The 14463-nt window shown below is 35.7% G+C and overlaps 1 protein-coding gene across 2 annotated transcripts in view; it reads left to right on the plus strand.

Annotated features, from left to right (window-relative positions):
* The window catches only part of YME1L1 (YME1 like 1 ATPase), a 35314-nt gene that overhangs the window by 765 nt on the left and 20086 nt on the right, over positions 1-14463 (plus strand). The window contains exons 2-5 of one of the 2 annotated variants that reach the window (XM_063098750.1): positions 4749-4880; positions 10274-10436; positions 12380-12478; positions 13164-13273. In XM_063098750.1, the coding sequence (XP_062954820.1) occupies positions 4749-4880; positions 10274-10436; positions 12380-12478; positions 13164-13273 (504 nt within the window). The remainder of the gene's footprint in view (positions 1-4748; positions 4881-10273; positions 10437-12379; positions 12479-13163; positions 13274-14463) is intronic. The other variant, XM_063098751.1, reaches the window with a different exon arrangement.

Genomic DNA, 14463 nt, shown 5'->3' on the forward strand with positions numbered 1-14463 from the left:
CAAGGGTGATTATTACCCTCTTTGAAGGGTAATTCACTTGTGACTTATTCTTGGTGCATTTCAAAAATTTTTTTTTGTGTGTGTGCTAGTACTGACTTAATGATAAAAATTAAAGTGGTTAAGTTATCTATCGGTCAACAGTAAGGTACCAGGTGAACCAAGTATGGAATCTTGTCTTAATGGTAATATGAAATAAAGATAAGTAGGAGTTAGCTAGGTGAATAGTGAACAGAATAGTGAACAAGTAAACAAAAATATCTGGAGGTCCTGAGATAGGAAGGAGTTTAGCAATTTAACAGATTGGAGGAACAAAACTAAGGCTAGTGTGGCTAGAGCATAGTGATTAAACGGAATACTGACAAATGAGGTTGGAGAGAAGCCTTGAGACACATACAGGGAGTTTGTTAAAGGAGTTCAGATTTCACTTTAAGTGTGTTTGGGAAACATTGAAGGTTTTAAAACATGATCAGATTTTCATTTTTAATAAACCATTTGGGCCCCTTGACGTGGAGAATATGAGAGGACATGAATGGAAGTGTTATCAGTTAAGGATGCTAATGCAGTAATCCAGGAGAAGGATTTTGCTCCACAAAAGTAGTGGCAATGGTTATGGAAAGAAGGGGTTGAGATTTTATTTTGAAGAAAATGAAATTTCGTGAGATTAGGTATGAGAATTGATGAGAGAGGTGTTTCTGGTTTGAGCAGCTGGATGCATGAAGGTGCTATTTACCAAGATGACTATGTTTTGAGGAGTCCTAGCAGTTGTTTGAAAAAGAAGTCTGATGTGGCCTTTCAAATACAGTATCACACTTTTTTTTTTTTTTTTTACAGTATCAGACTTTTTGAAACTAAACTCCTTACCTTAGTTCACATCAAGTAGGCCTGATTTTAGAATTTACCATCAACTGGATGTGGAGTTAGTGGTATGTGATGTTGGTAGAGTTGGTGAAGGAATTTTGTGTAATATAGGCAGTCTTAACTGGGCTCAAATGCTTATGTAAGGCCCTCATGCATTTTATACTGTAAAAGATGGTAAACAGGGCCGAGCCCCGTGGCGCACTCGGGAGAGTGCTGAGCTCCGCACTGGGAGCGCAGCGACGCTCCTACCGCGGGTTCGGATCCTACATAGGAATGGCCAGTGCACTCACTGGCTGAGTGCCAGTCACGAAAAAGACCAAAAAAAAAAAAAAAAAAAAAAAGATGGTAAACACATTTGGAATTCCTTGTGCTTAATTGGTTGAATATGCTTCAATTTAAATGGTAAAAATAGGGAAGACACAGAAAATGAACTTTTTTCATTGAGAAGAGGTCAATCTTAATTTAAGTCCTTTTTTTGGGTAAGAAGAGGCAGTAACTAATTAATATAAACCTTTTGAAAGAAGTAGGCAGATAATATGTATCTTCAAACAATTTGATTTCTGTAGTTTTAAAAGAACTTCTTTCACCCTAAAAATAATACACACTTTGCCAAAAATGCTGAAAATTAATATAAATAAGAAAATAGAGTTCATTCATTTTATTACCCAGAGATACATATTTTAGAATAAACTCACGCACACTTTTTTTCCGCTACACAAACATGGGTATGTGTACTTTTAAAAAGATAGTTTTATAATCTGCTTTATTATGTAACAGCATATCATGAATCATTTCTATATCAATATCATGGAATGAGAGGTCTTTAACAGTGTGGAATTTTGAGTCAGATTCTCTGGGTTAGAATCCTTGCTCCTATATGTACAGCTGTGTGACTTTAGAAATGCCACTGAACTTGTCTAAATCCTTGCTCTTTTCATCTATTAAATGGGAAGTGTCTACTAACTGGGCTGCTATAACAGAATACCTGAGACTGGATAATTTATAATGAACAGAAATTTATTGGCTCACCATTCTGGAGGCTGAGAAGTCTGGTATCAAGGTGCTGCCATCTGGTATGGACCTTCTTGCTGGGTTTTAACATGGTAGAAGGTGTAACATGGCTAACCGGCAAAAAGAGAGAAGGAGCAAGAGGGGGCAGACTCACTCCCACATAAGAACCTTATAAGGAACCCATTCCCATGATAAACGTAATAGTCCATTCAAGAAAGCAGTGCCCTCACGACCTAAGTACTTCTTGAAGGTCTTCCCTTTTAAATCTTAATGGCAACAAAATTTCAACTTCAGTTTTGGAGGGAAAAGACATTCAAACCATAGCAGAAGTATAATAGTAACTAATTTTTATGGCTGTTAGGAGGATTAAATGAGATAATATAAGTAAAGCGTATAGTACAAAACCTGGGATATAGTAAGAACCCATTTAGTTTATTCATTTATTTAACAGATATTTATTTAGCACCCACTGTGTGCACTGTTGTTATACTGGGATACAGTATTGAATAAAATAGAGAAAATAAGGTAGAGAAAAACATCCATTGCCACATGGAGCTTACCTTCTAGTGGGAGAGTGTGGTATAATAGAAATATTTATTCTCTGGTCTTTTTCTCCAGTGCCTGGCACAGAGCTTCTAAAACCCTTGAAATTTCCTGAGTTATTCATAATTCGTGAGCCCCATTTAATCACATCTGAGTTTATGCTATTGAGGTGACTTAGGGTATAGTTTGTAAATAGCCCCAGGATGGGGCTAGTCACCAGAAAGACCAAGTGATTAGAGGGTATACTTTCAGTCCCCATCTGGGGAGGGCAGATAGTGCTGGAGGTTAGGCTTCATTAGAAACTCTTGCATGAGAAGATTCAGTGAGCTTCTGAGTTGGTGAGTGTATGCATTCAGTAGGGTATCACTCCCTGACACTATGGGGGACAGAAACTCCTGTGCTAAGGACCCTTTCAGACTTTGCCCTATATACCTCTTCATCTGGCTGTTCATTTATTTTATTATAGACTGATAAACATAAGTAAAGTTTTTTCTCGAGTTCTTTGAGCTGCTTTAGCAAATTATCAAACCTGAGGAGGGGGTCAAGGGAACCCTTGATTTATATAACTGGCTCGTCAGAAGTGTGGTGACCTGGGACTTGTGACTGGCATCTGAAGTTCAGGCAGTCTGGTGGGACTGCGTCTTACCTGGTTGGGTCTGTGCTAACTCTGGTGAGTGTCAGAATTGAAATGTTGGACACCTAGCTGGTGCTGGAGAATTGGTTGGTGTCACAAAGCGCCCTAGAGAGAGACAGATAATAAATGATATACAGGTAATTAAGTGTTTGATAGTGAAAAGTGCTAAGAAGAAAAAATAGAACAGAGAATGTGGATAAGAAATTTTTTTTTTTTTTTTTTTGGTCTTTTTCATGACCAGCACTCAGCCAGTGAGTGCACCGGCCATTCCTATATAGGATCCGAACCCACGGCGGGAGCGTCGCCGCGCTCCCAGTGCAGCACTCTCCCGAGTGCGCCACGGGCTCGGCCCAATAAATATTTTTAGGGGAGGGTTGTTGAAATATTAGTGTGGCTAGGGAAAGGATTCATGAAAAGATGGCTTTTGAGCAAAGAACTGAAGGGAGTGTGAGAGCAAGGTTATGTTGCTAACTGGATAAGATAGAATAAATAGCAGTGCAAGTGTCTTCGAGTGAGAGCCTGCCAGGTGTGTTCCAGGAACAGGGAGGCCAGTGGGGCTGGAGTAGAGAGAATGAAGAAGAGTATGATAGGAGATAAATTCAGAGAGCTAATAAAGAGCCAAACAATGGAGTGCTTTATAGGCCACAGTTGTTAGGATTTTGGTTTTTACTCTTCTTCTAAGTGAGAAAAGAAGCCATTGGAGGGTTTTGAGTAGAGGATTAATGTGAACTGGCTTTGGTTTTGATGTGATCACTTTTATCCTGTGCTGAGAATATACTGCAGCTGGATAAGGGCAGTAGCAGGGAAAGTAGTTAGGAAGTTATTGCAAAAATTTACACATAGATGATGGTGATTTAGAACAGGATGGTGGCAGTGGGGAAGTTGAGAAAATAAAATTCTGAATACTTACTATTTTTTTATTGTCTATGAAGTACTTCATCTGTGATACTATCATTTATTTTGCCACTCCCATAATGGTGGATATTTCCAGTTTTCCACTATTTTAAAAATGTTTTGATGAAAATTGCTCTCTATACGCAGTTATTTGTCCGGTTGTTTTCTTAGAGTAAATTCCAAAAAGCTGGATTGCTGGGACAAGAAATTTATTCATTCTCTATACTTTCGATTCATATATGTGGAATAGAATCCTGAAAGAATAGTTTTCTTCCCACCAGCAGTAAATCTGTGTACTTACAATTTTTAATATATAGTTTTTTTGTTTTTGTTTTTGTTTTTTAAAGATGACCAGTAAGGAGATCTTAACCCTTGACTTGGTCTTGTCAGCACCATGCTCACCCAGTGAGCTAACCGGCCATCCCTATATGGGATCTGAACCTGTGGCCTTGGTGTTATCAGCACCACACTCTTCCAATTGAGCCACGGTCCGGCCCATTAATATATAGTTTTGATATGCAGTATATGTTTAACTTTTAACAAATCCCAAATTCTGACAAGAAAAAGGAGATTGTTTCTGTTTTTATTTTTTAAAAAACACTAGTTAATTTTCACTTTTGTGGGCCGGCCCGTAGCTCACTCGGGAGAGTGCGGTGTTGAGAACACCAAGGCCCCGGGTTCGGATCCCACATAGGGATGGCCGGTTCGCTCGCTGGCTGAGCGTGTCAAGGGTTAAGATCCCCTTTCTGGTCATCTTTTTAAAAAAAAAAAAAAAAAAAAAAAAATTTTAACTTTTGTCTTTTGCTAGGTTACAGTTCCTCTGAGTCATCTCATCAATGCCTTCCATTCACCAAAAAACACATTTATTTCTGTCAATGCATCAGTGTCTCAAAACCAGCATCGAGATGTAGCTCCTGAACATGAGGTTCCCAGCAATGAGGTAATAGTTTTTACCCTGGTTGTGTGAAAAAGCCTTTTTGATATAGTAAATTTTAATCAGGTTTAATGAAATATCTTCATGTAGGCATTTATAGTAAGATGTTTTCTACCTTCAACTTAATCTCTTTTGTAATTAAAGGTATCTAACTCCGGCTTTTATTATACCTATTAAAAAATTACTTTGTTTTATGTATTCATTGAATTTTTTAAAATTTTCATGTAACATTGAATTTGGGATTCATCTCCTAGTTCCTTCTTGTGTGATACCAGTCAGATATTCTTTTGTGTTCCACCAACAGTAGTGGTGAACCACAGGTAACTGACTGTGTTTGTTTGTTTCTGTTGCTTAAAACAGAATACCCGAAGCTGGGTAATTTATAAAGGAATAGAATTTATTTCTTACAGTTCAGAGACTAGGAAGTCTACAGTCCAGGGGGGTTATCTGGTGAGGGCCTTCTTCCTAGTGGGAACTTTCCAGAGTCCTGTGTTGACCAGGGTATAACATGGTGAATGGGCTGAGTGAATGAACTAACCTCAGTTGCTCTTCTTTCAAAGCCATCAGAAATATGCCCAGTACTTCAAGAATGGATCAGTCCATTCGTGAGGGTACAGTCCTCACAATCTAATCACCTCTTAAAGGCCCCACCTTTCAATTACCTTAATCGGATTTCCCACCCTGTTAAGATTGTTACGGTAGGGATTTTGTTTCCAGTACATGAACTTTTGGGGGACACATTTGACCCATAGCACTGACCATAATTGCCTCCTAAGTCTCAAATAGTAAGACATTATCATCTGCTGCCTTGTAGGAGCTTTCAATACAATTGAGCAATTTAAATATAGGCATTTGAAAGTGAAATGTATAAAGCTAGGAAACTGTACTTTCAGTATTCATATAATTATAAAATCAGCATTGCCTAGGATATAGGGAATTATAAACCTAAGAACCTTTGTATTTGCAAGATTCATTAACAAGGTAGTTGCTTACAAGCTTAGAATACATTTTTCATAGAAAAGATATTATAATCTATAGTTAAGTTTCCCAAAAGCCTCCTGAACCCATAAATAGCTTATGTTCTTAGTCTTGATATCAGGAGCTATGGCAAAGGACAGTAGAGGAGGAACTGAAAAAGAGTTCGCCTTTTGAAGGGGGGTAGTGTTAGGATAAAATTTTAATTAGGTGAAAAGTTTTTTTGGGGGGGTCATTTGTAGACATTTCTTTTATACTATTTGCCTCTTTCTATAGGCAGTCCATTGTCTTTCTACTGTCCTGACACCTTTCTCCCAAATTATAGTCTAAGAGAGACTTACTGCTGAAAATATTATATCAAAATTGCTATGTGCAGCAAAATTATATTCATTTTAGAAATTTTGGAAAATATTAATGTAGGTGGAAGAAATAAAATTCATCTGTGATCCTGTTTTCCAGAGATAATGCCATTAACATTTTGTGTTTATATTTCATGTCTCTTTTTTCTGTGCTTGTTATATTTTATAATAATTAGATTGTGCTGTACATGCTGATTTAGATTCTGCTTTGTTCATTTAATGGTCTTATGAACTTGTTATGCCATACATTTTCTGTATATGTATATTCTTTTTTTTGGGTGGCTAGCCAGTAAGGGGATCCGCACCTGTGGCCTTGGTGTTATAAGGCTGTGTTCTAACCAACTGAGCTAACTGACTAGCCCATTTTCTGTATTTTTAATGATTTCAAAATATTCAATGTTTGATGTCCCACGTTGAATATTGTTTCCAATTTTTATGTTGTTATAAACAACACCATTGTTACTATCCTTGTTGCTAAATCTTTGATTATTTCATCAAGTGAAGTTGCTTTGTCAGTGCTGAAGTACATTTTTTTGGCCTTATAAAGTAGCTAAACTGTGGAAGTCAGTGTTCAGGTTAAGACTAATGCTGTCAGATACAGAATTGTTCTTAACCTCTGATATACCTACCTGCATTAGTCTTTCTATTTGTCTTTAATGGGTGTTCTTTATTGTATCACAACCTTTTTCATTTTCCTTAAGCATCCTACCTAACTTCTACTCTCACTTTCTTTGCTATGTGGGGTCTTTGTTTTCAAGTCTTGTTCATACAAACATCCACTCCCAAATGCAAGCAAAAACATCTTTTCAACTTCCTTCAAGCTATTGATGTCTTTTCCTTTTACCTTCTGACTTCTTGAAAGAGTAGTCTGAACTTATGTCTTGTACTTGAAAAACTTTGGTTCACACTACATCTCATTGTGATCTGGCTATTACTTTTACCATCTTTCAGAATTATTTTGCTAAAGTCAGTGGTGGTTTTCTTAGTGTTAATTACAAGCCTTTTAAAAAATTTCCATCTTTTAACTTATCGTTTGCATTTGACCTTGCTGTGAACGTCCACTACTTTCACAATACTCCCTAGAATTGAGTGATATTTCTTTCTTTCTTTCTTTCTTTCTTTTTTTTTTTTTTTGGAGTGATACTTCTTTGATGGTGGTTTTTTCTCTCTGTGTTTTGCTGGCTTCTTAAAATTGCAAACCCATTAAATATTGGGTTTACTGTGCATTTATCCTTAATCTAATTTTCATCCTTCACATTCTCCCAGGTTATGTTATTCATATTCATATCTTCAGTTTACATCTGTATATGAGGACACTTCAAAAAGTTCATGGAAAACTTCGTATTATCTTATAATTCTGTTTTCCCAGGAACTTTATGAAGTACCTTCTTATATCTATATGCTGATAACTCTCAAATATATCTCCAACTCTAAAGTCTCTCGAAATTTTGGAGGAATTTTTCTAGTAGTTTGTTAGACATATTTCTCTGGATAGGCTCCAGGTAACTCAAATGTAAGATGCCCAAAATTGAGTTATTTCCCCAAATTTCAGTATATTTGGTCTTACTGTGGCTTCAGTCCCTCTTTATCAGTCTGGGTCCTTCCAGGAGAGGAAAACCAGACAGTCATTTAAACAGTAGAAGTTTAATATTAAAATTTAATACAATTTCTTAGTTTAATATGTAAAAAAAACCCAGAAAACAAAAAAACCCCTATTTTTATGTGGGATTGGAATAGCTAGGGATTAGCGACTAAGAAGTAAAGAAAATTCTAAAAAATACAGGGCCAGTAGATTTAGGGAGCAGCTATTACTTCTAGCTCTGAAATAGAATATCCCAGGAAGTATTCTCCACCCCCAGACTGAGGTCATGACCTTGTTGGAAGGCATGGCCTTGGCTCACTGAATAGCAGTGAAGTTACTGTGGTGTCACACTGGCCGCACTTGTTAGAAATCTGGGAAATTTGCCCTCTAGGGTACTAGGGAAAGATGTTCCTGGGGATGTGTTTTGCTAGAGAAACTGTTATGGGAGTGGTGCCAGGGGAAGCTGCTGGGTCCCGCTGACCTCTTTGCACTCCAGGAGCCAGGGTTGGAGAAGCTGCACAAATGACAGGAGCCAGATGCTGCAGAAACCATGGGTGTCGCAGACTGGATCTTGTTGAGTGAACATGCCAGAACCAGGAACTAAAACCCTTTCCTCCTACAGTGCATCTCCAGTGATCTCTATTGACAAAGCTTAGCATTGTGCCAGCTGGCAAAGGAAAAATATTCAAAGGAAACAGATCTATGTTCATGGAGTCAGCAGAAAGGAAGAAGAGGAGCTAAGAGACGACAAATCAATAACTGGCATATCCATCCAGTTATCTCACTCTTCTGGCTTCATTCCTGAGATCCTTCCTTGAACCTTTTCCCCTCTCAGTCCCTATACCCTAAGGGTTTCTTCAGATGTCTTTTGTCTGTGATTTTTTACGTCCATCCTACTTGGTCAGGGCTTAATTCAGGCTCTTACTATCTTTCACTTGTTCCGTCAGCCTTCTCTCTCATTCAGTCTATCTTCTTTAATCTTCTGTTTTGTTCGAGTAAATCAAAACTAATCATATTACCTATAGAACTAAATTCAAACAAGGTTCTTCACAGTTTGGTCATAGCCAGTCTTTTTAGTTTCTTCATCTTTCACTAAATTGTTTGAGACATTCCAGACCCTTAGATGGCTTTTTCTTTGCCCCCTTCCTCATGTCTTCCTTCTCCATCATTTTTAGTAGTTTAAAAAGTACTTTTAAATATTTTATCATGCCTTTAACTATCTTTTACTGTGTACCACCATGATATATGTTAGGACATGTAGATGAGTAAGGCATGATCTCTGCCTTTAATCCTTACTGTTGTGAAATAAGGTATATTTTATAGTCATTTTAGTAATGAGGAAATGGATTCTATGAATATGAGTGACTTGTCATATAGCTAGTAAACAACAAACCCTCAGACATCAATCCAGAGCTGTATAATCCATGGATCTTTCTTTACATCAGTCATAAGAAGTTGGTACTTAACTTGTTCTCTTTACCTTTTGTGTCCTTATTTTTAGGTTTTAGCTGTTTGGGCTGGCATGTAATTATTACTTGTCTTTAGTTTCCTTCCTGTCAGCCCATGTGGACAAGAAAATAACTAATCCCTATATTGTTTCTAGTTACTTTAGAACTGTTTAAAGGTGAGTATATTTTCACACATTTCTGTGGATTTTACACATTTTTGTCTTGAAAATGTGTGTAAATTTTCACACACATTTTCTCACATTTTTGACCTTGTTTGATTTCCTTTTTTATTAGAAGTTAGGTATGAGTAACTTTAGAACCTCTTGGTTCAAGGAAGGATCTCAGAAATGAGGCCAGAAGAGTAAGATATCCTATAGTAACAGAGTATACCATTTCTTTATCAAGTGGGCTTTTGTTTATGGGCATTTAGAAACCAGAGGAAGCTTTAAAGCTCCACGGATTGGTAAAGATTATCACTTGAATGCAGTTTCCCCATTTCAAGAACCTTATTTAACATTGTCCTCAAATCAGTTGTGTACTGTTAGGGAAAGTCCCCTGACCTCATACAACAAACTTTTAACCCAGCTAGTAGTTACTCTTATCCTCTTATCATTATAAATGTTTGACTGATAGTTGATAGGCTTGCTCTAAATCAGAGCACCTTATATGAAGAGAAGGAAAAAATATCAAGCATTTCACTTGATTTTGTGAAACATAATGTTTAGTACAGTGGTGGTTTTGGTTTGAATGAAAAATTAATTTTTTTTCCACTCATGCTGAACTGTTATCTCTTTATTTAAGGATACCATTGGGAATATAATTTTTTAACCTTTGTCACACATCACATGGCTGACCTCAATAGAACTAGAACTATAAAAATATTTGCATCAACTTATTTTTTTAGATATTAAAAAAGTAAATCACTGTATTCATTAGATTTTTTTAAATCCATCTTGTTTCAACTGATAATAAGTACTCTTTAAGTTAAATAACTTGATAATGGTAATGCTTACTTGGTTGACTTAATCTTTACAGCCTGCACTTAACTTAAGGGACCTTGGATTATCTGAATTAAAAATTGGACAGATCCATCAACTGGTAGAAAATCTACTTCCTGGATTTTGTAAAAGCAAAAACGTTTCTTCCCATTGGCATACATCTCATGTCTCCGCACAATCCTTTTTTGAAAATAAATATGGTATGTTAATATATTTTTGGTTTTAATGAAAATAAGCCATTTTAGTACAATTAATAATTATTATAATAGATACCATTTATTAGCTTTTGCTGTGGGCCAGGTTCTTTTCTGACTTGCTCTGTCTGTCTATATTTGTTTATTTGTTTGTTTATTTCTCTCTTTTGTAATTTTTCATATTGGAATAATATTAGATTTACAGAAGAGTTGCAAAGATGGTGTATAGAGTTCCTATATACCCTTTACATTGCTTCCCCTAATGCTGACATCTTACAAAGCCATTATACATTTGTCAAAACTAAGAAATTAATGTTGGTATAATATTTTAAACTAAACTATAGATGTGGATTTCAACAAAATTTGATTTCATCAAATCGCTAGTTTTTCCACTAGTGTCCTTTCTTTGTTCCAGGATCTAAGCCAGCATACTACATTGCATTTGGAAGAGTGTGGATTTTAGTTTTGTTTTGTTTTGTTTTTAGGTGACACACATTTATTGGACTCTAGGTACCATACTAGTCCCCAAGAATATATTGATGACTAAACAGTCTTTTCTTTCATGGAATATCTACGTATTTTCTTATTTGAGTCTTGTAGCAATCTGGTATTGTAACAAGTGGGCTTGTACTACAGTCCCTTGAAAGGGGTGTCAGCTTCATGAGTTTCTTTTTGGATGCTACTTAAACAAGGAATTAATGTTGCAGGCTTATCAAAATATTTGTTTTATATTGATGGAAGAACAGATTTTTAAAAGCAGTATAAGCTATAAAAGTTCAGGAACTAAAGAGTAGATTTCTGTAATTTTATGATGAAGCTTTGATTTGAAGCTGTACTTTGTATAAACTTAATTCAATTACTAATTCTTTACTCTTCTTTTGTCTTTATTTCATATAAAGGCATAAAGAATACAACAGTGGGAAAAAATGTAATGTTTTTGAGCTTGAGGGTTTAGACTAAAAATCTGCTTCTATTTTATTTATTTTATTATACCCCCTTCTAAAGTACTTGGCCCATAGTAAGTGTTTAATAGAGTAAAATTGCTATTGTTATTGTTATTATATTATTGTTATTTATTTATTTATTTTTTACTGCTCTTCTAGTCTGCCTATTTACATTTACTTTTAAGGTTGTTCCTCATACCATCAGTGGCTTGCTAGTTTTATGTAGGCAGAGAGCTAATAGGAAGCAGTTTCTTGATTTGAGCCTAAGGGTTCTTTGAAGAATTCTAACTGCGACATACAGATAAACAAAAACCACTATTTCTGTCTTTGCTGCTGTCAACTTTTTTCCTAGGATCTTGGATGCAACACATTAGTCATGAGTAGGAGTTAGGAAAGATGACTGACGTATTCATGGCTTATAGCTAAAGAAGGAACTTTCTTCATACCCGATGACTATGGAACCTTTAAGAGGGAAAGATAACAGTAGCTATGGTTTGCAGTGTTATATCAAATCATTAGAACTTCTGGAATGGTCTCTAAAAGATAGCAGTTCTTTAATTTCTTTATGCTCTTAACTGAAAGTAATTTTAGCTAAATGTATATATTCTTTACCTTTGTTGATATGAATTTAGTTTCATTGGTAGCTATATTCATATGCCAGATAAAAAAGGTAATCTAGCTGGCCAGTTAGCTCAGTTGGTTAAAGCATGGTGTTGATAACACCAAGGTTGGGGGTTCGATCCCTGTACTGGCCAGCAAAAAAAAAAAGATAATCTAAGTGACTAGTGATAAATAGTAAACCAAAGAACTATGAGATTTAAAGTAATCGGATTAGCAATGCTCTAGATATTTTATAAAGGCAGAGTTAAAGCATGAACAAATAAAGGGTGAAACTCATTTAATTGTGATTTTCCTGAAATTTGGTAAAATTATTTATATTTTATAAGATTTTTTGATTTTTTGGTTTGACAATGAGAAAATTTACTTTTTGCAATTTTTCTCCAGGTTATTTAGATATATTTAGTACTTTACGTTCCTCTTGCTTGTACAGACAACATCCAAAAACTCTTCAGAACATTTGTTCAGATCTTCAGTACTGGCCAGGTATGAAGCAACAATTGTATTCATTTTGAAAAAAATAATAGGTTTATTTAATATATTCTGATTTGTCCTAATGGTATTGATGATTATAAACTTTTTTTTATAGCTCAAGTAGGACTTAAAAATTATTTGGAATTGATTAGCTTGGGTATCTATAACTTTTAATCTGGAAAATATATGATAGGAGCTGAACTTCAAGTGTGGTACATGCCATAGTAAATCAAACTCTAGGGTCCTTATATACACCTGTTTCAAAATAATTGAGTAATTACATTTGTTTACTTATCTTTACTTTCAAAAGGCTATTAAAATGACAGAAAAATATATAAAAATGAGAAAAAGTTTAGGGTAACACAAGGGGTTTCATTAATGGACCAGAAATTTGAGTATTTCAATAAGTTGTTAAGTACATGGCATCAAATTGATAGCAAAATCAAATCTGCATTTATTTATTGAATACCAGTCACTAGTGATAGGTGTTAAGTGATAGTGATAGTTGTAAATGAAAAAGACATGTTCCCTTTCATGGAACTTATGGTTGAGTATCATGAAAGAGGCTAGTACTTCTGTTTCCAGTAAAACTCAGGAAAAACCCTAAGCTGAGAGTCAATAAGAGTGGTCTCTAGGATGGTTGATATAGTAAACAGTTTCAATTTACAGTGAAAGTAAATGGTTCTGTTTTATTCAGTTTTCATACAGTGTCGGGGTTTTAAAACTTTGAAATCAAGGACACGACGTCTACAGTCCACCTCTGAAAGGTTAGCAGAAACACAGAATATAGCACCATCATTTGTGAAGGTAATTAGACCTTTTTTTATGTTCCAAAAAGCAATAATTTTCAAGTTATTAAAACAACAAGGACCTTCGATGTCTGATTTCTTTTGTTGGCTGATGGAGTTTCTCCCTTCTTTCCACTTATGCTTAAGAGATTAATGACCTATGTAATCATTATACCTACAACTTTTCTGGGCACCAGGCTTGTCTCTCCACTTGCTTACTAGACATCTCCGCTGATTTTTTTCCTTGTCAACTAACACCCAAGTATGTGTTCTCTGTATTAATGAGAGGCTTCCACTCAGGCTAGGAACCTGATGATCAACCTAGATTTGGCCATCTTTTCTTACATCCCACATCTATTAATCACTAATGTCCTGTTTCTTAAATCTCTCTCTTCCCCATTTCCACTGCCATAGACAGTCTATAACCATTTCTTGCCTAGATTGCTCTAGTAAATACTCATTTAGTCTCCTTGCCTATAGTCTTGCTGCCTCAGTTTAGCCTTCAGATTGCCACCCACTGTTCTAACTAAAATGATGCTCTAATTGTATTACTCTGCTTTCTTATCGAACTCAACCTAGTACACAGGGCGTTTCATCAGTTGGCTTCTACTGACCATTTTTCTGTTCTCATCTTTCAATAATACCACCCATTCTCTTCTCCCACTCTATTCCCCTATCCTCCTCTCTTGGCATTTAAGTCTTGTCATATAATATTGCTTGCAGTTCTTGAACACTAAAGGCTGTTGTTTATGCCTCTGTCAGATTGTTCATGGTGTTTGTTCTCTGTGGTTTAAATGTCCTATTCCCTGTAAGGCCTTTCCTGTCTTTTAGGTGCATTTATTTATCACCATACCTAGTACTTCTAATATAATATCAAAATCACTTCAGAAATTTAGTTATTTACATATCTTTCCCCAGTAGACTGAAAACTTTCAGATAAATGGCTTACTTTATATCGTCAGAACTTACACAAGGCTAAATATGTAAAAGGTGCATAGTAAACATTTAATAAGTTAATGAGGTTTTTCTCTAGCAGAGGCAAAGGGGTGTGAACATCAAGCCATTAGAACCCCAAGAGTAACATGTGACCTATTAACTGATTTCAGTATAGTGCTCTTACAGATTGTGAATAATGCCACTTTCTTTATATCATTAATTGATTGATACAGGTATAGGATCATGTTAGTTTTGTCATTGATTGAGTAATTC

The sequence above is a fragment of the Cynocephalus volans genome, chromosome 6 (assembly GCF_027409185.1).
Source record: "Cynocephalus volans isolate mCynVol1 chromosome 6, mCynVol1.pri, whole genome shotgun sequence".
NCBI classification, from domain to species: Eukaryota; Metazoa; Chordata; class Mammalia; order Dermoptera; family Cynocephalidae; genus Cynocephalus; species Cynocephalus volans.